At 44.1% G+C, this 23,736-nt stretch overlaps 1 protein-coding gene and 2 long non-coding RNA genes across 7 annotated transcripts; 2 read left to right on the top strand and 1 right to left on the bottom strand.

Annotated features, from left to right (window-relative positions):
• The first annotated feature begins 11,114 nt into the window (after positions 1-11,114).
• On the top strand, positions 11,115-17,387 carry C15H5orf47 (chromosome 15 C5orf47 homolog). Of its 2 annotated transcripts, none has more exons than XM_053957033.1 (5): positions 11,115-11,758; positions 13,162-13,250; positions 14,678-14,780; positions 16,878-16,924; positions 17,299-17,387. In XM_053957033.1, the coding sequence occupies exons 1-5, from the start codon at positions 11,446-11,448 to the stop codon at positions 17,323-17,325; spliced, it is 579 nt and encodes a 192-aa protein (XP_053813008.1). In that variant the 5' UTR covers positions 11,115-11,445; the 3' UTR covers positions 17,326-17,387. The 2 variants fall into 2 exon arrangements, with proteins under 2 accessions (XP_053813008.1, XP_053813009.1); XM_053957034.1 differs by lacking the exon at positions 11,115-11,758 and adding an exon at positions 11,933-12,553.
• LOC128795920 (uncharacterized) lies at positions 16,880-20,381 on the bottom strand. Of its 4 annotated transcripts, none has more exons than XR_008433663.1 (4): positions 19,016-20,381; positions 18,662-18,757; positions 17,052-17,350; positions 16,887-16,957 (listed from the first exon to the last, which is right to left on the bottom strand). It is a non-coding gene; the product is annotated as an uncharacterized LOC128795920 (long non-coding RNA). The 4 variants fall into 4 exon arrangements; XR_008433665.1 differs by having other exon boundaries at positions 18,662-19,609; positions 19,713-20,381; XR_008433664.1 differs by having other exon boundaries at positions 16,880-16,957; positions 17,267-17,350; positions 18,662-20,381.
• A 126-nt stretch (positions 20,382-20,507) lies between these two features.
• Positions 20,508-22,018, top strand: LOC128795743 (uncharacterized). Its single transcript, XR_008433622.1, has 3 exons — positions 20,508-20,895; positions 21,442-21,514; positions 21,820-22,018. It is a non-coding gene; the product is annotated as an uncharacterized LOC128795743 (long non-coding RNA).
• Positions 22,019-23,736: the final 1,718 nt, after the last annotated feature.

The raw sequence follows: 23,736 nt of genomic DNA, 5'->3' as shown, positions 1-23,736 counted from the left end.
CACTATCAGTCTGTTCTGACACTTTTCCCCCAGGGAAGCCTGTTTTTGCCTCTTTTTTTTTTTTTTTTATTTGTTTGTTTTTGGATTTTTCCAGCAACAGATGAAGTTAGCATTTACCTACCAACAGGAAAGAGCATGTTTAAAGCAACAGAAATGCATGAGCAAAGTTGAAGCAGCACTATAATAATGATCTTTTTTTGTTTGTTTTTTTCTTTTAAACTCTTTTAAGGGTTTTGAGGCTGAAATTTTAGCTCGGTGTGTATCTGACCGTGCCTCTGGCTACCACCCACATCCAAATTACTAACGAGATAGGCAGAACTTACTATATTTTCATCAATATGATTACATTTTAAGAATTCCTGAATGTAAAAGTTGAGTAAAGTTACTACTGAGGGGGGAGTGCACTTTTTTTTTCTTTAAGAGAACTCAATTGTCTGGTTACAGCCCTAGATATCCTACCAAAGCTAGAGTAATGACAACTAGTGAACTGGCATTTCCTCTCCTGAAGGATAAATATATAGATTTTATTTTTGATGGCTATATATAACTCTATATCCTAATATACTAACATTCATCAGGGGCCAGCCTTTGCTCTCCATTTTGACGTGAAAAAGTAGAAAACCTAAAGATACCTCAAGGATATCACTGATTTTTACTGGAGTTTCACTATTCCATTGTGGCACACAAACTCAAATTGGCTGCTTATTGGTTTCCCATCTTGGCTGTAAAGTCAGTTTTGGATCCCCTCAAATTTAGCTGTAACAGAAGGCGTGAACCCAAGGAGTTTCCAAACCCTGCTCTGCACCGCCGGCCGAGTTTTGTGCATGGAATGGTGCAAGCGTGCAGATGCCTTTCTTATTCTTCCTGTAGAAAGAATCCCAGCTCAGATCCCAGCTCTTCAGAACTAATTGTGGGGAGATAAAGACACGCAGGTGGAAGTGCCAACACCGCTAATTAACGCCGGCTTTATTGGAACTCAGTCCTACCTTGAGAAGCATCAGCCCAGGACACGCGAACCGAACGCTGACGAGTGGGTGCAGAGGGTTTAGTTTGAAACAGATGAATGAAGGAGTAGTTCTGAAAATTGATTTTTAGTACTTTTGAACTAAATGCCCTGGCCAACTTCTCCACCAAGGATGTAGCAGTGTGCAAACAAAGTGATTCTGTGGCAATCTCTGCCCGGCCCCAGGGGCCTGGGACCACCCGAGAGTCTCCCAAACCAAAGATTTGCCCAGGCACTGCTTGGAAAACATCTGCTCCCTTCAAAGCCCCCCTCATCCCTTTCCCCCAGCCCCCATTATCTTTATGATAAGCAGTTTTTTCTGTTCAATGCAGGCTTTAATGAACTGATACCTTACCAAGTTCCAAAGGTCAAAATGGAGACATTTGCTGTCTATGAATCAAGTATAGCAAGGGAGCTGCTTTTACTGAAATCCCTGAAAATATTGACAACAGTAATGCAAATGCAGAGTGCTCTTGTGTAGATTGTCAGGGACTTTTTTTTCTCTGAAGTACATAATTCTAGTTGGAATGTTCCTTTCATTTTTTTTAATGCTTGTAGGTGGCTTGGGGTGTGCTATTGTGCCGATCCTACCCAGCAAACAGGTGAGGTGGGTTTCCATTACAAGAAAATAACACTGTTTGAGAACTAGCTTTGAATAATAATTTTTTCCCTTTGTACATGACCTGCTGAATTTCGGTACAGTGTTTTTGTAGCTAACTTATTTTGTCATGCACATAATGTATATTTGTTATGCACTACTTTTGTATATCTTGTTTTTCCAACAGTGAGCATTTTTAGGCACACTTTTCACTGACGGGATATCTCTTTATGCAATACCTCAATTTTTCATATTGCAAAGAGTAGCTTTTTGTACTTTTATTACTGAGAGATCTTCATATACTTCATTTTTTAATATAAATAATTTTAATAAATTTTATTTTCTTATATTCTGCTTTTTATACATTTCAGTGCTCTGCATACATTTTGAATTATGGATGTTGTGCACTGGCAATGCTATTTTAGAATCTGCAGAGAAAAGAAAGCATGTTGCTTAAACATCTTAGCCCAGCACCAGGTATTTGGTGTACATATAATTTAAGAAATAGTATATGTAAAGTTGAGAATTAAAGAAGAAAAAGCATGAAAGTGACAAACGACACTTGTCTTTAGACCCATGAAATTTAAATGCATAAATATAGTGTAGAAATTTAAAAGTCAAGAACCATCAAAATTGTCTACCGCTTCTTACTGAGTTTTTAAAAATTATACACAAATGCAGACGTTTTTGGTGAATGTTTAGCCATTTTTATTATTAATAAAGAATCGATGTTAGGTGTTTGATGCAGAACCGTGTCTGCTCTTTTAAATTATATTTAAAGAATAAAAGAGAGCCTGCTAGGTGGCAGGCATGTAATGTTAGTATGCATGACTAATGTAAGAAATCGTTATTCTACTAATATTCACTTGTGATTGTGTGACAAGCGTGTTTACAGATCCTTTGGTTACACTTCGATTTACAGGGCATAAACAATTCTCTCCATTACTCTGTGCTTCAACAGTGCTGGCCAAGCCTCCTGATGGCACGGGGCTCTCTGGGGTTACCGTGTAGCCCCAGGCTCATTAACGTGTAATTAGCTACCGGGGGGGGGGGGGGGGGGGGGGGTCATTAATGAGCAGCGGCGTTCCAGGGGGAGTGACAGAGTAATTCCATGGTTATTTTTGCAATGTAAAATAAAGTGTTTCTGATTATTTTATATGTAAAGGAACCCCACTGCCCCGTGCTTTTTTGGTATAGTCTCTACTTCTCCATACACAGACCTCTGCAGAATGCAAATTTCAACCTTGCAGTGACTGAATTTAGCGTTTTATAAGGATGCTGTTGGAAAGACTTGATAATTCACCCCTTGTGTTTTTGAAGAGTTCAAACCTTCTGTTCAAAGGTGATTTAAAACTTGAATGTGATGGATTGTGGCAAGTTAACTTCAAGTTATGTGCAATACCTATTTCAGACTTCTGGAAGATCTTTGCAGTGTAATTCTTTGTTTTTAATTGCAGACATTTAAAAATGTCATTTTCTACTGTTCTAGTAAATCCTCTTTCTTGCTGGTGTTTCTAAAGAAAAGAATCAGAAATCAATCTTTCTACTAATGTAAATTTGAGATTATTTTTAAAAAAAAATGGAATAAAACGTTTTGGTCATTTGCTTTATTTTATTATCTTATTTTAAAGCTACTGTGATAGCATTGTAAGAATTGGGACAATATTGTATTCAACTGTTTTATTTTTTATATTTTTAAATTTTAAAGTATAATTAGTTTTTATAATTTTCATCAGATTTTTTTGTTATATTTTTTGGAAGTGAAACTTTTAGCAAGTGGGTGTCTAGTTTTTACTAATCCCTAATATGTTTTTCCCCCAATGTATTGCTCATATTATCAGAAGGAAAAGTTATTTAAGTATGTCAGTTAATTGTACTACTTGGCTGAATTTCCATATAGTTTTTACTGTGTATGGGGAGGTTGTAGTATTTATTATAGCATTTTAAATAAGGGTAATTCATTTTTTATTAAAGTCATTTTCACGTTTAAGTTCATATTTTTGTATGTTCTACTCTAAGTTATATAACACAAGTTACTTTTTTTAAAGAGTTCATTTGTTGAAGTGCTAGTGAAAATTAATGTTATTAAATAGTTTGCAAATGACTATTTATACCAGTATGCATATAATTTTTAAATATTTGTAATGTGAGATGTTGAATGAATAAAACTTTTAACTCAATGTTTCTCCTTAACCTTTTTATTTTGAGCTTCCTGTAGGACCTCGTTCCTTTGTGGCCGAAGCTCGTGGGGCTTGGGGAGGGGATTTTGTTGAGCTGTGTGGGGTGAAAAGGGTTTTAGGGGAAGTTCTGCTGCCCTGGTCTGGTCACAAATGCAGCAAAGGTTCCTTGGGGAGGTGAAGATGCAGCAGGTGAGGAGAGAGCCACTGAGGCACAGGTAACCCCACTGTGGTTTGGGCTGGAAGGGACCTTAAAGCTCATCCAGTGCCACCCCCTGCCACGGGCAGGGACGCCTCCCGCTGTCCCAGGTGGCTCCAAGCCCCATCCAGCCTGGCCTTGGACACTGCCAGGGATCCAGGAACAGCCACAGCTGCTCTGGGCACCCTGACAGGGAACAATTCCTTCCCAATACCCCATCTGACCCTGTTCTCTCAGTGTGAAGCCATTCCCTGTGTCCTGTCCCTCCATCCCTTGTAAAGGGTCTCTTTCCATCTTTCCTTCAGCTACTGGAAAGCCACAGTTGGGTCAACCAAATCCTCCTTTTTTCCAGGCTGAACAATCCCAGCTCCTTCAGCCAGAGAGAGACCAGAGACCACCATGCAGTGGGACAGAGAGAGAACCAGAGCGGGGCCAGGGCAGAGCCCAGCAAGGCAGGGACAGACAAGGAATCTTCTTTAATTGTCTCACGCTTGTGATCTGACAGTAACAGAGGGAAAGCATCTGACATTTTAGAGAACTTGCTCGTTTCAGCCTTTAATTTAAAATATCTAAACTTGAAATCTCTGGAAAGTCGTGTGAAGCGTTGCTACCTTACAGATCTGCTCTTTGAGAGCTGTTCAGCAAGTGCTTAAGGAATCCCAGAGCTGTGCTGCTAATCTTGAGTGCCATCACTGAAGGAATTGTGGTGCAAATGCTCAGTGGATGGTGAATCTCATTCCGTGCTCCGGGAAACGCAGGTCCTGCAGCTCTGATGGGATTAGTTCTGCCAGTGCTGATCCCTTCGCTTGCTTTTGCCTTCACCTGGTGCACTTGGAGCAGCTCCTGCCTTTGGAAATTGATTTTTAACAGGAATGTGAAGCTTTGCTGGTGGTACCATGCAGATATTCCCAGTTTAGTGCCATGACTGTTAGAACAGAAAGCTGGGATGCCTGGGATCAGGAGTGGCTGGAGGTGCATTGCCTGCCCAGTGAGTCAGGAATTCCCCGGTGCTCGGTGCCAGCCAGGCAGCACCAGACACCCTTGACCAGCTCCAGCTGTGACTTGGCTGGGAAACTTTATCCCTCTGTTCCCTGCACTGGGATTGTTGGGAAATAGCCACAGATCTTGACATTGTTTTCAAGTGCAAATGGTCTTTCAGATAGCATGTGCTTATTTATGTGTTCATGTTTTTTCACAAGTGTGACAGACTTGAAATCTGGCCCTGGAGTATGGAAGGGTTGAGGGGCTTTGGATGCCCTGGTGGTGGAACGAGCAATGCCCTTCACAAACAGGGCACTCCCTGCCTGACTCCAAAGTCCTGCAAACTTAGAGAGTTTCTCAGGATCCAACATCTGATTTACAAATGGGGATTACAGCATATATTCATTCTAGAATTCTCCTATTCTGAAGACTGCAGAATCCTTGGTGAATGTTTAAGTTTTCTTACTACACAGAGTCTAAAACATTGAAATAAATAAGGGGAAAGGTCTGGATCATTCAAAACTCCAGATAATCTGTTGGGAGTGATGGGCTGATCATTGCTGGTAAGTTTCTTGGGCAGTTGACACAACAAACCTGTTATGGGTTTCACTTTGCACTGAAGCTGTAAGTAAATGCTACAGGCATACTCCAGAAGATGGAGGTAAGCCCTGCTGTGTGGAATTCCAGAATTCCCACCGTGTGTGAATTCCAGCTTCTTCCTTCCAGCGGGAGCTGCCCCCATCACAGTCCCCAGAGCTCTCTCGGGTGCCACTTGCACTGAGCGAGCTGCCACGTTCCAGGCCGGTGCAGGAGGTGGATGGAACCAATCTCCCCCTGATTTAGAGGCTGAGCTGATCTCCAGGACGGGCTCTGAGCTCTCAGGTTGTTGTGGGACTCTTTCTGCTCAGACTCTCCAGCTGCCACTCCCAGAATGCTCAGTGCGGCTCCAGGGAATCTGGGACAAGCCATAGCCTCGGAAAGGGGAGATGAGGAGAAAAGCTGCCATCCCTTCCTCTGTGTGAAATAAGCTGATTCAGTTTGTCAGAGTGAAAAACAGCCTGTGGGATAAGAATATCCTCACAGCTGTCTGTGCACTCAGAGGAACTGAAGGGGGTGAATCAGTGCTCTGAATACATCACTGAAAGTCTTCCTGCACCCCCATGCTCTGATTGATGCCATCAGATATCACCTGTTTTCATGGCACAGGAACTATAATTTCCTGACTTCTTGTAGGGCTTGTCAGAGAGACAATTTGATACTAAATGCTGTTTTATTTGGATGCATCTCTCCCTAAGGGAAGCTGCCTCAGTCACTTTGTTTATGGAGCGTGGGACACCGTGTTCTGTTAAGGCTCCTCCATGAAATTTGCTGGTCTCAGTCTTCCTGGTATACATAAAATATAGAGATGTATTAAGTCAGTGCTTGATTGCATTTTTCCTCCTGAAATTTAATTTGGTGAGTCATGAAAGCTGAGATTAAATCCTCTGAGCACAGCACAGGTCAAGGATGACTGTGAGGACACATTTTTGGGTTTGCATTATTCTTAATGTTTAAAATGGACGTAGTTTTACTGCTGTCAGCCGTGGGGTATTTTCTTATCCCAAAACTTTGAGTTGCTCTGCTTTTCATGGAATTGGAGAACATTAGTTTTGAATGGCAGTGATGGGGTAGATGCAGTGGACACACATTGTGTGCCTCAGTAACTCAGACCAGATCTGAAATCTGTGGAAGGAGAGCAATGCATTAAAAAAAAAAAAAAAAAAAAATCTCTGCCAGCCTTGTCCAACCCAAGGCTTGAAAAGAATGTTTGCTCGGTGTAAATCACCATCTGACATCACTGCTGACTCACGGACCAGGATCAGTTTGCTCAGGGATTGTTCAGGCCTTGCTGTGCATTAAGTTGTCACTTTGGCCAAGTGTCACTTTCCAAGGCAATGCTTGTGGCTTTAAGCTGATGCCCAGTGCTGGGAGCACGTTCATGCCAAGCGTTTCTGAGTTTAAATGGCATTCCTTACGTTTCTGAGGCATTCTCCTGGAAGCAGCAGCCCCCAGCTCTGCTGCAGTGGGCCAGCTGTGCATGGACAGATGTTGCTCTGTACACACTGGCAAAATCAGCCCAGCTCTTCCCTCAGTGGAAAGGGAATTTGCTCAAGCGTTGCTTTTGCAGAGGGTGTCTGTGGAGCAATGTGAGGGCAGAACAAAGCAGTATCTGCTTCCATTGTCTCTGCAGAGGGAGCAATCCATGGAGACAGAGCCCCACTCTGCTCCTCTCCTGGCAGCATCCTGATGTCTCTGGGGGAGGGAGGAGGGAGGAGGGAGGAGGGAATGCTCAGTGCCATTATAGGGTGGACTTGCTGCTCAGAATCCCAGAACCTTTTGGGTTGGAGAAGACCTCAGAGTTCATTGAGTGCAAGCTGTGCCACATCCCCACCTTGTCCCCAGCCCAGACCACTGAGTGCCACCTCCAGGGATGGGCACTCCTGCAGGTGTGTTGGTGGTCACATTTTGGCCTAGGATCCTGTTGGATCTCAGAGAAGTAAGAAACTGTGAGCTTTCTGTGCCTAGTCTTGGGTTATCTACATTAATGCTGAATCTGGGGATGATTTAGTGATTTTTGCATTTTACATCCTGCATGAGCCAGGATTCTTTCAGCATCTGGAGGGCTGATAGGGCTTAACTTCCACAGCTGTGGGTCCTCTCAGGATCTAACTGCACATTCCCCTGAATGGACCCTTTTAATCTTTAATATCATAGTCTCTGCAGCCTAAAACTTGGTAAAGTTTCCCCGTCTCTGATTTGGAAACAAATACTGATAGCTTGCACATTTAGTTCATTTTTCATTTGGAAAATGAAATCAGAGCAAGTGAAGTCCTCACCTGCCTTCTGCTTCATCCACTTGACTACCAGCCTTTCCTGGAAATCAGGCTGTGTCATTCTGGTGTAATCTCAGGGCTCATTTTGTCTCCTTGAGTTTTCCCCATAGTTTTATTTCCAATTGGCAATCTGTTGAAATGCTGTAACACAAAGTTCTGCTAAGCCAGGGGTTTTGATCTCCTTGACGTGGGTTTTGTTGTAAAGCCAATGGATCTTCTCAGTGATTTTGAAATCTCTCCAGGGGAGGCTCAGGCTTTTATGTAACACAGTTTATAGTCTGCTAAATATTTTTATGCACAGCATGAAGAGATAGGAGAACTGGCTTCTCCCTATGAGTGGAGGAAGGGATTCCCATGTGTGTGGTTTGTAAAGCAGTGGGAGCTGTGCAGGTTCACTGCTGTGACATGCAGGTGCTGTTCCATTTTCTCTCTCTGTTGCCCCATTACTGCTCACACAATTAACTGAGAGTCAGGCTAAATGATGAAAAAAGTAAGAAGAAGCTGAAGGCAAATTCATTGCTTTGACTTAGCAGAAGTCGTGACTTTTGTTTTTATAATGATTCTTGGTTACACTAATAAATGGTCCCCAGTGTCTTTTGTGCAGTAACCACATACTAATGAAATCTCTCACTCCAGTAACTTATTAAATATTCTGTGAAAATGAAGGTGATAGAATAATTGTTTGTGCTACTGCTGAGGGTATCATTAACAAGGTTTGAGTGTAGCTGTTGTCGGAATGAGCACACTTTTCCTTGTTCAGAGTCCTACTTCAGATGTATTCACCTTTGCAGTTGATCAAGATAATGTTACAGTTAATAAACAATGGCCTTGCCTGAGTTATGTTGAATTTTAGGGTAAGTTTAGGTGAGATGTATGGAAGAAATTTCTCTCTCTGAGGGTGAGGAGGCCCTTGCACAGGGTGCCCAGAGAAGCTGTGGCTGCCCCTGGATCTCTGGAAGTGCCCAAGGCCAGGCTGGAAGGGGCTTGGAGCAGCCTGGGACAGTGGAAGGTGTCCCTGCCCATGGCAGAGCCAGAATGAGATGATCTTTAAAGGTCTCACCCAACCCATTCTGTGATTCTATGAATTCTGTGGAATCATGTGAGTACTTTCCACTGCAAAGAATGCTCAGAGAACCCCAAATCTCCCCCAGCAGCAGAAGGCTGGTTTTTTTCAGGGAATCACTGACCATGTGTGCAGCAATGTCCCAATGACTCCTTCCTTCCTTCCTTCTCCTTGGCAACAGCTGTAGGCACCAAAATCTGCCTCATTTTAAAAGGACTGTCGGGGCTCAGGGATGATGACACATCCTTGGCCAAAGCAAAACTGAAACAATGGAATTCAGGAACTGTGAGATGGAGGAGCTGCCGTTGGAGCACACAGCAAACACACAATGAGGTGCAGGCTGAAAGCTGGAATCTGGGCTATTTTTAACCAGACAGTTGCAGCTGTGGTGAGAAGCTGAGATGTTTGCTCAGGGTGATTAATACAGAGATAGTGGCCAGCTGGTAGTCAGTTCACACATGTGGAAAGGTGGGTGAAGCGCAGTGTGCAGCTAAAATAGCTGAACTTGACAGATCTGCAGAGAGATTTTAGGTGGCACTGGTTTTTCTGAGTAGCAGCAGATCCTAAAAAGGATCTGAGCTGAATTTGCATTTGAGATCAAAGTGCTGGCAATGTGCTGTTGGGAAAAGTGGACAAAATGTGCCCCACGAGGTCTGTGTGTTTGCATTAGCAGGGTGGAAGCATTTCTGTGAGTACAGGTGCTGAGAAACCGCTGCCTTGGCAGCCGTGGTGCCCCGAGGAGGCTGGAGGAAGGAAGCAGCTGCCAGCTGGCACAGGCAGCTCCTGCCCTGGCAGATACAGCAGCGAGTGTTCCTGCACAATGCGGAGACAGTCATGGAATGAACACGGGGCTCTTTAGGGTTGTGCGTGAGCATTCACTGGGGGGTTGTGGTGTGGGCAGCATTGCAGCTAAAGAAGGGATTTCTTTACCAGGGCTTTGGGATGGATGCACCTGGGGACGCTTGTCGGCCAGGACCAATTTTTAATGAAGCTTTTGCGTTTAATATCCCAAACTGAACTCACTGGCTGCTGCCTCACTGGTACAGCTGGTTAGTGCAGGTTTAGACAGAGGAGGGAGTCTGGGTTAGTGGAGGAGTGGAATTGAGAATTGTAGAATCACAGAATATCATGGCTGGAAGGGACCCACAGGGATCATCCCAGGGATCTCCTGTCCCTGCACAGATGCTCCCAAAACCCTGGAGCGCTGTCCAAACCCTGCTGGAGCTCTGGCAGCCTCAGGGCTGTGCCCATTCCCTGGGGAGCCTGGGCAGTGCCAGCACCCTCTGGGGAAAGAACCTTTCCCAAATACAGGTCACAGTTGATATTTGAAATCACAGTTGATCTCAAGGCTCCTGACTCGGTGGCTGCGTCACACCTACAACCTTTCAGTCCACACCCTTTGGACCCTGCAGGAGATGCCCTTTTATAACTGGGAAACAACAAATTACTCTGTCAGGCTGTGCCTCTGCGAGTTGTTTTTCCTCGTTTGCGGCTGCATAGGCGAGGTGCCTTTTGCGGGCAGCGTGTACACGAGCGGCAATCCAGGGATGCTTGGCGGGCCGCGCTCGCTCCCGGCCGCGGCGGCGGCACCGGGGCCGCGCCGGTTCCGCGGGAGCGGCCGCCACCTGGCGGGGCCCGCCCGCACTGCGCCGGCCGGGCCCGGGCGCGGGAACCGCTGAGCGGGGAAGGAGCTCCGGGATCACCGAGTCCAGCCTGTGCCACATCCCCACCGTGTCCCCAGCCCAGAGCACCGAGTGCCGCCTCCAGCCCTTCCTGGGACGCTCCAGGGATGGGGATCCAACCCTCCCTGGGCAGTTCCAGGGCCTGAGCACCCTTTCCATGGGGAAATTCCTGCTGCTGTCCACCCTGAGCCTGCCCTGGCCCAGCCTGAGGCCGTTCCCTCTCCTCCTGTCCCTGTTCCCTGGGAGCAGAGCCCGACCCCCCCGGCTGTCCCGGCAGGAGCTGTGCAGAGCCAGAAGGTCCCCCCTGAGCCTCCTTTTCTCCAGGCTGAGCCCCTTCCCAGCTCCCTCAGCTGCTCCAGACCCTTCCCCAGCTCCATTCCCTTCTCTGAACACACACAGGGACTCTCAGCCTCTTCAAAGCCTGGGGAATGATCACGGTTTGCTTCGTTGTCTCTTTGGATCCATTCCTGAGGGCAACACCATTCATGCTGCCAGTGCTGCTGAAATAATTAGGAAAAATAGGTATTTTTGCTAGAATTTATTATTTCTAATTTGCAACCCTGTGCAAACTGAACTCTGGGAAGTAATCTGGAGCAGTATTTTAGTGACAAAGACAACATCAGTGGGACTTGACGTAAATTCTTCCCTGTGAGGGTGGGCAGGCCCTGGCACAGGGTGCCCAGAGAAGCTGTGGCTGCCCCTGGATCCCTGGAAGTGTTCAAGGCCAGGCTGGATGGGGCTTGGAACAACCTGGGATAATGGGAGGTGTCCCTGCACATGGCAGGGAATGGAACTGGATGGCGTTTAAGGTCTTTTCCAACCCAAACCATTCCATGATTCTATGACTTGAGCTCTTCAGTGGTTTGAGAATGCCAGTTGTCACTGTCATATCCAGCAAAACCCATGGCTGCAATGGGACACCGAGCACCTGCGTGAGCTGGCCTGTCCCGCCAGGCATCCTGTCAGTGTCACGCATCTGTTGCTGCCTGAAGGACAAAAAGGTATTTGATGTTTCATTATTGTTCAGCACGTGGCTGGAGCGGGTGCACTGCTTGGAGAGGAAATCCTTGTATCAGTGCAGGCACTGCAGCAGCACCTGCACCAAAGGGATGCCAGGGTTCCCCTGCTGTAGAGACACACAAGACATCAAACAACCTTCTGCCCGGAGTCCCCTTACCACTGGTACAAATAGATCAATAACTTGCATGAAATGTATCAATACGTGGCTTCAGGCAGCAGCAGTGTGTGCTAAACTCTAGCACTGGCCCAGGGACAGGGGGACATCCAGCCCCTCAGTCCCTGGCCCCACTCACCGACCCCCGGCTCCCCTCAGTCCCTGGCTCCACTCACCGACCCCTCGCTGTCCACTCAGTCCCGGCTGGTCTCACAGCCCTGGGCTCCTTTCGCTGAGCTATCCCCGGTTCCCCTCACAGACCCCCAGCCCGGCTCCTCTCAGTCCCCGGCTGCCCTCACCGACCCCTGATTCCCCTCACCGCCCCTCAGCCCCGGCTCCCCTCACCGTCCCTCTGTCCCCCGCTGCCCTCGCCGGCCCCTCAGCTGCGGCTCCTCTCAGCCCCCGGTTCCCCTCACTTAGCCACAGTCCCTGGTTCCCCTCAGCCCTCGTTCCCCTCACCGACCCTCGTTTCTCCTCACTAAGCCTCCATCCCCGGCTACCCTCACAGCCCCGAGCCCCGGTTCCCCTCATGCCCGCGGCCCCGCCGCAGATGGAGCGCGGCCGCCGCGCCTGCCCGCCCGTGCCGCTCGTGTACGTGAACAGCTTCGGCTCGCACCGCTGCGGCACCGTGATCCGCCTGGGCCGGGGCTGGCGGCAGAGCCCCGGGCAGAGCCCCCCGGGCCGGGCCGGGGCCCCGAGGGCCGCCCAGGAGCCGCGGGCCGGGCACAGTCCCGGGCCGGGCGGCAGCGGGAGGCGGGCGGGGAGCGGCGGCGAGGGGAGAGCCGGCAGCCGCACCAGCAGCGGTACGTGAGACCCCGGGACAGCCCCCTTGGGTTCTCAGAGGGCTGGAGGTGGCTCAAGTGTTGTCTTAATTGTACCAGGAATCGCGGGAACAGCAAAACCCGGGGCGGGGTGGGGAGGGGTGGTGATTCTTCCCCTGTTCTGGGCACTGGCGAGGTCACGCCCCGATTGCTGTGTCCACTTCTGGGAAAGAGAGGGAATTAAAAGCTCCCAGAAGCCTGTCGTCTAATGTGTGGGTGCTGTGTAGTTTTGAAATCTGTGGCATTTGAGAGACACTCACTTGCCCAATGGTTATATCATGGAATAAAGAAGAAGGGAACAAGCTGCAGGATGTAAGGACTGATACCCTGTAAGGTGACCAGAAGTAAGGATCCCTCTGGAACCACAGAGTGGTTTGGGTTGGGAGGGACCTTAAAGATCATCCAGTTCCACTGCCTTCCTAGGGACACCTTCCACTAGAGCAGGCTGTTCAGAGCTCCACCCAGCCTGTCCTGGACACTTCCAGGGATGGGGCGGCCACAGCTTTTCTGGACAACCTATGCCAGTGATCAACATCTTCCTTAGGAACATATTCTAAATACCCAACAACTGCTTTCTAAACTCTTTCTAGGTGACCCTCGAGAGGCTAAGGCTGACATCTTTGACTTTCCCATCCCTTCAAGAAACGTTGATAAAGCCATTAAACGAAAGAAGAAAAAGGTATAAAGTGTGGCAGCTCAATTAGCTGCCTTGGCATTTGAGAAAGCTGCTTGTTCTCTGTGTGTGAGAGCATGAGGGAGATTAAATGATGGAATTGGTAGCCTGTTACTGAAAACCTTACTTACAGAAAAGAAAAAATGGTATTATCTTCCCTCTCTGGAGGCTTTAAAATTCTGGCTCTTATTCAATAAAGCACTTAAGTGTGTGCTTACCTTGAAAAATGAGAGTATGCTGTTGACTTAAAAAGCCTGTACTGAAATGCTTTGCTGGATTTGGGCCAGGGTGCAGCACACCTTGGGGTGAAACCCAGCAGGAAAAAGCTCTGCAGCTCCTCTTCCTCTCATGTTTTAAACAAAGAAATCCCACAGGTTACAAATCGGCGAAGGCAGGAACCTGAGCTATTAACACCATCCTTGGAGCAATGCAGAATTACTTTCTCTTTCACAAATGTGTTTCTGTTCCTGTTCAGTAGTTCGACAAATGGTTGAAATTTTAAGAGGAACATTTGTTAAGCAGTAACTCATTATGAGATTCTGTAATGTGTGAAGTACAAGTAATCAGCTGGACTAGAACAGAGCCATGTCATAGATACTTGATTTAAAAACAGCAAAATGCTACCAACTGCAGAGGAACAGCTAATAACATCCTGGAATATGGCTCTCCTGGTGCACTGAATAGTCTTCAAAACCAATGAGGAATATTTAGAATGTTTTAGCAATAAATGTCCTCAAGAAAGGAATTATCTTTAGATTTAAGCAAGTTTCTCAGATGAGGTCCAACAAAAGTCCAAACATCAACGTGTCAACAGCCATTTCTATTTGTTAGGCCACCTCTGCCTGAATGCTTTTTCCACAGTTCCAATTTAATATTTTCAATGCACAAGTTTGAAACCTGCCAACTACAGACAGAGCTTTATGCCTCTAAAATAAAGGTTTTCAAATTCTATAAAACAAATTAATATGGATTTGATATGAGATAGGCAAGAGCGTTGCTATTCTGGAATCTGAGTTTGGGGCCTCAGTTATGCTGCTGCTGAGGGACTACATGGTCTTTTTGCTCCTGGAAAATTAGACAATCTTTTTTTTTCTCCCCATTTTGGATGACTTTGAAGAGAGCTTAATGGCTCTACACACGTTTTCATGAGCTTTGCTTATCTAGAAGGGCACTTCTCAAGTCCTGGATAAACACAAGAGTTCTAGGCAAGAAAGGAGGTGGAGATTTCATGTGAAAAATCATGGAGGAATTTATGTTTCTGACTTTTAAATAGAAGTGATTCTTCCATATATCCCATGTCCTCTTTTCCCTTCTTTCCCAGTCCTCAACAGAAAAACCTAACTGGACTTCATAGTCATTGTGGGGAATTCAAAGTGCTGCCCTATAGAAGTTTTAATGCAAACTTTTTATATACTTCACATTTTGTCTTTCAGTCCAAAGTCTGGCACAAGGTCTGGAAAGTGATTTCAAAAATGCTTGAGGAAAATGAAAGGCTCAGAAGTCGACTGTTGATCTGCAGGCAGTTTGATGGAGAAGGTAGGAAATGAATTGCTAATGTTTTGTTTTACTAGAGGAAACAAATTACTAATACAAGTGAAGATCCCAAGTTTTAAGGTCCATTCAGTTGGGTTTTTTTTGAGTAGTAGGTTTTACAACTCACAAACAGAATTCATTCCATGCTTTAGGCACTTCCAGCTTTTTTGGAAAACTCCTTTTGTTTCATGGAGGGTCTTGTATGTATTAATTTGGAGGAAGAATGGTGGAAGTGTTTGCTGTAGCCTGACATTAAAGACATGCACATCAAACATCTGAACAGTTTTTCTGAACATGTGAAATACGTAATTAAACTTATTCACAGATGGGCCCAAGGCAGGAGTTGTATGAATAATAATTTATTTTTTCACATAGGAAAATAATAAATTAGATGCTCCCCAATGGTTGCTGTAACACAATTTAACAAAACCATCGAACATGTTTTCACTCTGTGCCCTGAATGCAGCTCTTTCATTATTGGAAAATGACTTGGGAATTAAAACTGGCGCTCTGCATTCAGCCAATTTCAATTAGAGGCATTGTAGCTGCTGCACAATTTAAGATAATACAGTGTATGCTTACAAATGGAATTGGAATTTCTGGCCTCACAGTTGGATGAATTATTAGGAAAAAGAATATACTAATCCATGAAGAGCTACCAGGCAAGTTTAAAATGCCACTTTCAGCCACAGCACTTTTTCTTCCCTTGGACTGGTGCCAATGGAAGTTTTCCACATGAGTGCATGTTGGGGTGTATCCCAAAATGTAGGACCATTCCAGGCAGTGTCTTATTTGGTAAAATGTTGGATTAGATTTCCACACACATGGCAAGAAAATACACCCTCAAAAATCTTCTTCATGAGAACAAAAGAAGTTCTGGTTCAGAACAGAAATCTCTACCCCAGTGGATGTTATTGAATAGGAGAAGAAATTCCACTAAATATGCTTCAACAACTTCTTCTGCAATTATTGTGCAAATATTCTGCATTGTGTGCAAAAACACTTCTTCTGTTGGCTTTAAACCCAATTCCTGATTACTTCTGGAATTATGACATGATATTAATTATTCATCGTGTGCTATTCATATTCAAGGTTCCATTGGCCTCTGTCATGTTTCTGTGCTAAGAAGTTCCAATCTAATAAATCTCTCCTCCCATGGAAAGTGTTCCACGTGCTTTCTCCCACAGCTGAGATCATTGCAGAAGTGTTTGTGCAAAGCTATGAATGTATATGTTGGACATATATGTGTAAGACACACACATCCATGGATGTGTAGGACAGTGAATTAAAAAAAAAAAAAACCAACTTTCTGGATTTGTCTGTTTGATTTCAAGAAAAAGGAGAACAATTATTGAGGAAAAAGGAGGAGAAATCTTTAATAGATTATTAGATTTCAAGTTATTGTAAGAAAAAGAAAAAACAAATTCTGCTTATATATGATTTCCTGGGTGGACTTGCCATCTTACCCTAATGGCTGCTTTTCTGTTTGTTATGGATCACCATGTGCTGTTTAATCTTGGATTTATGGACAGGGCCTGTCCTCTTTTCAGCCACTCATTTCTTTCAGAGAAAGAGCATTTTCTTTATATTTAATTTCCAGTGACTTGAAAAACCTCACCAACCAACCAATGCCTCCTCCTCCCCTCTTACTCTATCCTTAGTTGTAATTTTAGCCCTTTTCTCATGAGCTTTAACTGAGAATCTCCTGTTAAGTCCTATTGCAGTGAAAACCATAAATTCTAATACCTTCTTTCTAATTAGCAGATTTTGCACAACATCAAATCTAGGAGATAAGTCTCCTATTGATCTGAATTTTTCATTAATCAAGAAGCAAATGGAATAATTCTAGAAGCTATTTAGATAGGGATCAACAAGTCTGAATAAACTGGGTTCATTTTTATCTTATTTTTTTTTTCCTAGATTAATGAATCTAGAAAATTAATGCTGCATTTTATTGCCTCTATAAATAGGTTTTTTTGAGAGAACAAAAGTCTACTTGAATTTTAATGCTACCTATTTACTCCTTGGAATGTTGCAATTAAGATTAGATTCCATGTGACTGCAGATGATGATTTTCCTCCACCTGATGTTCTCTTGCAGGCTCTGACAGGATCCAGAGGTCACAGAATGGGGCATACTTGGACATGGTATGTAGACAGTCCATTAGAGGCCAAAAAACCCTAAAATAAGCAAATTATTAGTATTAAAAACATGCACAGATCTTGTTTAATGCTATTATAGTAAGTGCCAGTTATATTGTAAAGTATTACTGACATTGAGCTCAAATATTTTCAAGATTTCAGATTTGGGGTCAGAGCAGCTCCATCCTCACAGGGAGGGCTCTGAGCTTTGCCAAGGAGGTTTTTTGCCTTCTTCTTGAGCTAAATCCTTCCCTGGTGGTCTAAAGTACAATCTGAAGAATCTGAACAGTCTTCATTTGTCCCACTTGATATAGAGACTTTTTTTTTTTAATATTAATGGGAATGTACCAATTCACTTTCATCACTTTTTTTTTCTGTAGGATGAGTCCATCTTTGGCTGGGTGTAGCAAGGAAATAAAAGAAGATTCAGCCCTAAAGGAAATACAAACAAAATGAAAGCTGTTATTTTGATCTAGTTCTTCCTGGAGTCAGTGCAAGACTGCAAAGTGACTTCAGGGAACACAGGTTCTCTGTTGTTAGCTTGGTGTTTGTGTTTCTGCTTTTAAGAGGTTTGTTTTTACAGTGGCTTAAACAGCTCTGTTGCAAGATATTTATCTCAAGCCATTAAGTCTAGTGTTTCACTGAGCTATTAGTTTTAGAAAGCTTTTTAATGAGCATAATATTGTGACAGTTTTCTTGCAAAAGAAGAGATACACATTTACTGTTGTCTCTGTATTTATATCTTTTATTTTTGTAGCTTGTCAGAATAATAAACACAAATTCAGTAAGGCAGAACTCCACACAAGACATAAACCCCACTTTCCTTTTTTCCTGGTTTGCATAAATTTGACTTTATGATATTAAAATATTACACAATAACCCTCTCTGTTCTTTCATCTATTTATACATGAATCTCAGCAAATATTTGGAATATGAAACCAGGTGAATGTTTTCTCTCTCTATTCATCCTGAGGCACATAATGGTACCATCACAATCAGGAGATGTTGTTTATCTGCCTGACTTCAATAACACAATATAATTTTCTTCTGTTATGCAGCTTAGTACTTGAACCCTTGATTGACTGTTAAAGCCTTTTAAGCCAGCAAAATGTGTAAATGGAACATGAAAACTGCATAAAAATAGTTATGTATATGGGGTTCATCTCGGGAGTAAAACATTCACCTGTCACAATGAGCCCTCCTTGCTTTCAATAAAAGGATTGTTTTCTCCTGCCATAATGTCTTGGTGTTTGCAGATATAATGACTGCAGTGTCAGAGTGCTGAGCTTTAATAACATGCTGGTGATTGTGTCATTAGGCAGCAAAGCACTTGGAAAGGTTTCATCTCTGTTTTCTTCATGGTAAAACTGCAAGTGTGGAACTGGAATGCACCTTTTCAGGGACAGCTGCAGCATCAAGGTTCTCTTCTGGTTTGTCGTTGGGTAATATTCAGATTTTACTTAAAATAGTTGACATTTCAGCTTGGAAAAGGAAATGTGAAGGCAAAGTATCCAATCAAGATGTGATCATTTTTCTGGCAGAATAAAAATGTCATAGTTCTTTGGTATTTTCAAAACACATGCTTAGAGTCACACGTGGGACTTTACTGAGAGGGGGTTGAGGGTTTTTTTTTTACTAAATGAGATGATCTCCCTGTCCCCACAGTTCTATCAATGAAAAGTTTGCATTGGGAATATTTAGTTTATAATCTTGATTTATAAATTGTAGAATTGTTGCTCTAACCTTTCTTTTCTTGTAAATTGCAGCTGCAGTTGGTGCTTTACTGGCACGGACTTCAGGGGCCCTGGAAACACTTTTCTTCCATATGCATAATTGCTACTTTAACAGGATAGATGAGATGCATTAACCTAAATCTCTGCCTGAAGTTTAGCCAACACATTAAGATTCTTTGGATAAATACAGACCTCTGTCTGTGGGGCTGTTTTAAAAGAAATTATAAAAGATAAGTATGGCCTTAAATCATCCCTATGTACCTCCTTCAGTCTAAAAGGTCTGTGTGGTGATGATGAAATAATGAATTGGTTGGGATCTACTAATCAAGAACTTTCATCTGGCAGTACTTTGAAAGGCTCTTACATTTTTTCAAATCATTTTGGGCCAGAACAGCTGTTGCAGTAGGGAAAAACTGCTCACTCAGGTTCGGTTTTTGACTTTTTGGGTGATGAAGTCTGGCTTTCTGCTGTAGTGACCGGATTTCAAAGGTACAGTTGGGAACAAAGGTCATCAGAGCAGTTAAACTGCTGAAAAAAGAGCCTGGAGAAGAACCCAGCTTAAGCTCTGCAAACCAGATCACCATCTCCATCCACTTAGACCTCTGTGCATTCCTTTTTAATTCATGTGATCATTTAAGTGTAAAATACAAAAGAAATGTAATTGCAGTGTTGCATTAAAATATCTCCCAGTAAGTAATGTGCTCAACAAGGAGAAAAAGGGTTGGATAAACATGATAAACTTCATTGAAATCCTCTTTGTTAAAAGGGGTGAGAAGTAAATAAGGGACCTTCAGGGCACCGGATCACAGAGTAGAGATTCAGAAAAGAACAGATTCTTCTCTGAAGACTTTAATCTTCACTGCAGAACCAAGAGCAAGTGTCACACTGTCCTGCTGTGGCTCCAGAGCAGCACTGCTTTTCATTCACATTCTTCAAAATGCAGATCAGTTACCTGAAGCTTTTAATAACAAATCTCCCTTGGAGTGTGAACTGAAGCAGATGTGCAAATACAGAGGTCACACTTTGTCTTTGCTTTGCCTTGCTCTCAGTGCATAATTTACCTTTCTACACAGAACACAAACTCCAGCTTATTCCCAAAGTTTGACATTTCTTCATCTCAACTCTGTGAACAGTTGCCAGGAGATCTGAGGAGGCTCCTTGTGGTACAGAGGTGGGGGAACAGCCGGGGCACACAGGGTAGCCAAAGGCATTGCTGCTGAATTTCTGTTATCTGTAAATAATGGTGTCAGACACTTATCTCATCATCCAAAAGCTGGTCTGGATAAGCTCTTCTCCCTGTGTGTCATAAATACAAAAGACTTTGGATGAAGGTAAGCAGTGGAGAGTAAAGCCTTTGGGGTTTGCATCACTGTTCCATGCTAACTGGAGATTAATTGGTCAAAGTTCAGCTGGAAATAGCACATCCTGACATGTTTTGATTGAAATTATCCCATTTGAGGAGTTCTTTCCTGGTTCCTGGAGCAGCTCAACCCAGGCAACTCTGCCTTGGAGTTCTCTGTCCAGGGTCTGGGGGCTCGAAACTCCAGTTGGTGGCCTTGGGCTACCACTTCCAAAGGCTGTAAAGCTGAAAGCAGGGAAGTGCTGGGAGCCTGAACTCCACAGTGATTCCCATGACTGGAAGCACTGAGAGCTTGGCTGAGGCTGGACTGCTGGAGCTGCTGCACTCCCTGCCGTGGAGCTGTGGCCCTGGGCAGCCTTCCCAGAGTGTCCTCAGCACCCTCTGCACAGGAGCCAGGGAGCTTCAGGAGCTCCCCCAGCTACTGTGTGCTGCTGCTGCTGCTAGGGACGATGTCACTGATCAGCTGCAGCCTTGGGGACTTGGGAATGGTGTTTTGATGGTTCTGGAGCGACCCTTCTGGGAATTTCCAGTTTGTGGGCATTTTCGAAAGGGTTTGTTGCTTGCTTGATTTGGCCCAAAGCCACCAGTTGAGATAAAAACTCATTTCCTGCAGGCTGGAGGCTTGGCTCGCCCAGCAGCTCCTCTGCTCATGCCCCATCTGCTCTGGAGCTGGCATGAATCAGATTCCTGTGTCCCACCAGCTGAGGCTCTGCAGTCCCATGGCCTCTGAGCTTATCATTACTTGGCCATTACAACATAATCAATCACCAAGGTTAATAATATTTCACTGCTGATTCCTTCCATGAAAAGATTTCAGCTCTGAAGAAAAACCTGAGAGCAGGATGTGGAGTTTCCAACATGGTTTGATTTTGGAAAAGTAGAAGGTGACCTTTGTCTTCACTGAACGTTTACATCCAGTAATGTTTTTGTCTTTAGGGCCCTCCCTGGTAGTCAATGTTCATGTTTTAACTTCAAAGTTTCTAATACAATTTTGCATGGACTCTGACTAAGGAATAGCCTTCAGCAGGCAGCTGAATTGTTAGTGTTCTTTGGGAGGAGGAAGTGACTGAAAGCAAATTTTGGGCATATATGACATTTTGCCTGTGCAGTAGGTCCTTCAATATAAGGCAAAACAGAACTTTGATTTATAGCTCTTGTAAATAACTCTCAGTGACATGGGCAGGTTTATGTATTATGTTTCTTTTCATTGCATAAGCACTTATATAACTCTGATGGTTGGAATTTGCATAAAAACCAAAGCAGCCATGGATGGGTTTAACATCACGGGCTTTCCAGCAAACTGAAGCAGCAGGAGAACCTATGGTTTAAGAGGAATTTTACTTTAGGAGGAAAAGAGCAAGTTTTATTGAAGTATATTAAGCCACAGTGGATTTTAAATAAACATTCACTGGAAGTTTCTCACTCATTAGTGACGGCATCAGGACCCTCTGATCTGAGGCAGAAAAATTCACATTTGAAAGCTTCAGCCTAGGGAAAATTAATGTGAGTAGCTGCAGTTTCATTTTATTGGGGGAAAGTTAGGGAGGCCCCTAAGGGAAAAAGGAATATGCCTTGATCCAGGGAGGGTGATCACCTCCTGGAAGATGCTGAGTGCTTTGATGTCCCAGTGACTGTGGCACCTATTTTATCTGTCTCTTGTGCTGAATATGTGGAGCAGATTAAGAGAGGATCTCTTCTTCTTTCTCTAAATTTGGACTCCACATTTGTGTCTCACCCAAGGCGCTCAGCTGAGCTGTGGATGTTGCTGGGCTGGGCTGTGAACAAATCTGATCTGTGTCATCTCCCAGGGGTCACGACAGGATCTCTCCATGCTGGGAATGTGTGAGATTTATTGCACTCCTGGCAGTCCTGCTTGAGGAGGAACAGAGGCAGATTGAAAGAGCTGTGCAGGAAGGCTCAGGATGGCACTGACAAATGTTCCCTCTCTTCCTGAATCTTTGTAATCTCCTGTATTTTGAAATTAATAATAAACTATCATGGCTTTTAGTTTTTTCCCCTGTTCTGCTGTATGATTTCTGGTTCCTACTGTGTGTGACAGGAAGTCAGTGGTGGTGGTGGAACTCTGTGGAATGGATTAACTCCTCACAGCAGTGACTACAAGTAGTTAAACCCAGCTCAGAACATACGTGGTCACTTTTTACACCTCCTTGTATTTAAATTCCTTCAGCTACAGAAAGGGTAAAAATTTTTGATTATGGTGCTAAGTTGTCTGTGATCTCCCAAGGAGAAGAACACTACTGCTTTTCACTGCTGTATTGGACTAATTCTGACATGAACTCAGGTGAAAGTTTGAGAAACAAACACAGTCTTTTGGTAGAACAGTCTGAGGTGGATGATGTTACTTCTAGGATTCCCCTATCATGACTATTGTGACTTCCTGAAAATTTGTCCTCACTCAGTACCTTTAAGTTTTGTAGTTTCTCTTCTTAGTAACCCCTACTTCCCATTCACACATTTTCCAGTGCTTTCATTGAAAGCCTGGTCCCAGATTTTCAATATATGAAACCAGATAAAATATTGTTCCTTATACTAATGAGCAGGAACGTTATAGAGAAAAATGCTTGGTGTGCAGGAAACATATTTTATGAAGTGAGACAATAAGTGTTTCATAGATCAAGGAGCAATTGAGTAGAATAATATTCATTAACATTGAAAAGAAGTTAATTTATGTGTTCAGGCTTGAAGTGGGGAGAGGCTGAACTGTGCTGTGACTGATGTTTTGTTTACAAGCTGCAGTGAAATGAAATGTTTATACCCAAGCCCTGTTACCCTCCTTTCTTCCTGGGCTCAGCCTCACTTGGGCTTCACCTTGGGCTTCAGGGGAATCTCAGCTTTGGCACCTGGAGTATCTCCTTCCCCTCATCCTGGGTGTTCCTCTCACACATTCTCACTCCTCTCTCCTGCCTGCAGCTGTGCAGTTCTACCCCCCATTCTTAAATCTGTTTTCCAGAGGTGTTATCCCCTTGGACCCGCTCTGTGGGACATGGGGGAAGCTTCAGCAGCTCCTCACAGATGCCACCCCTGCAACCCCTCTGCCAACAAACCCACAAGCCTAGAGCATTAATAATTGTGGGAGACTTATGAAAGGAATAAAGAGAGGCATATATTTTTGTTGACAGAAGAAATATATTGTTTATTCCTCTGGAGTCTCCTGTTGCTCATATTGCTGCTGTGTCTTATTGCCTGTCACTGAGCTGTGCTGTGTGGGCGGAAATGTCAGGCTCTGAATTGGCTCTGTAAGAAAATCTGTGTGTTACTCTGATTTCTCATACTCACTTGGGCTTGCTTTAATGTTGTCCCTACAGAATGTTCACTTTTAGCATCTTGCTGGCAACTTTAGACATCTATTTTTGCCATGAACCATCCTGCTAAGTAAATTTACTCCCGTTTGTTTGTTTGTTTGTTTGTGAGACGGGGATTTTGCAAAGACGTATTTTCAAACTGAAATGGGTCACACTGACCCAAAGTAGTCACAGGGCTGGTTCAGTCTCGTGGAGGAAATGGAAGTTACTGGATGTAATTCCAAAGGAGACTTTGGAGATCTCTCTGCTCATCTCCACCACACTGCCAAACTTCTCAGATGGTGCCACTGAAAAAGGTTGCTTAAAATGTGTTTCCACCCTGAAAAGTCAAAAGGTAAAAGCAGCATCTGCTCATTTTTCACAGGTTCTTGCTGCTGGCACTCAGAAGTAGAAGGCTTTGGG

This window comes from Vidua chalybeata, chromosome 15 (assembly GCF_026979565.1).
Source record: "Vidua chalybeata isolate OUT-0048 chromosome 15, bVidCha1 merged haplotype, whole genome shotgun sequence".
NCBI classification, from domain to species: Eukaryota; Metazoa; Chordata; class Aves; order Passeriformes; family Viduidae; genus Vidua; species Vidua chalybeata.
This window is presented reverse-complemented; position numbering and strand designations above follow the sequence as displayed.

Bases quoted from the DNA above. Each gene is read 5' to 3' on its own strand.
- C15H5orf47 (XM_053957033.1), top strand. From the start codon at position 11,446: ATGCCAGTTGTCACTGTCATATCCAGCAAAACCCATGGCTGCAATGGG. The intron at 14,781-16,877 runs GTAGGAAATGAA...GTTCTCTTGCAG, and splicing joins CAGGCAGTTTGATGGAGAAG to GCTCTGACAGGATCCAGAGG. The intron at 16,925-17,298 runs GTATGTAGACAG...TTTTTTCTGTAG, and splicing joins ATGGGGCATACTTGGACATG to GATGAGTCCATCTTTGGCTG.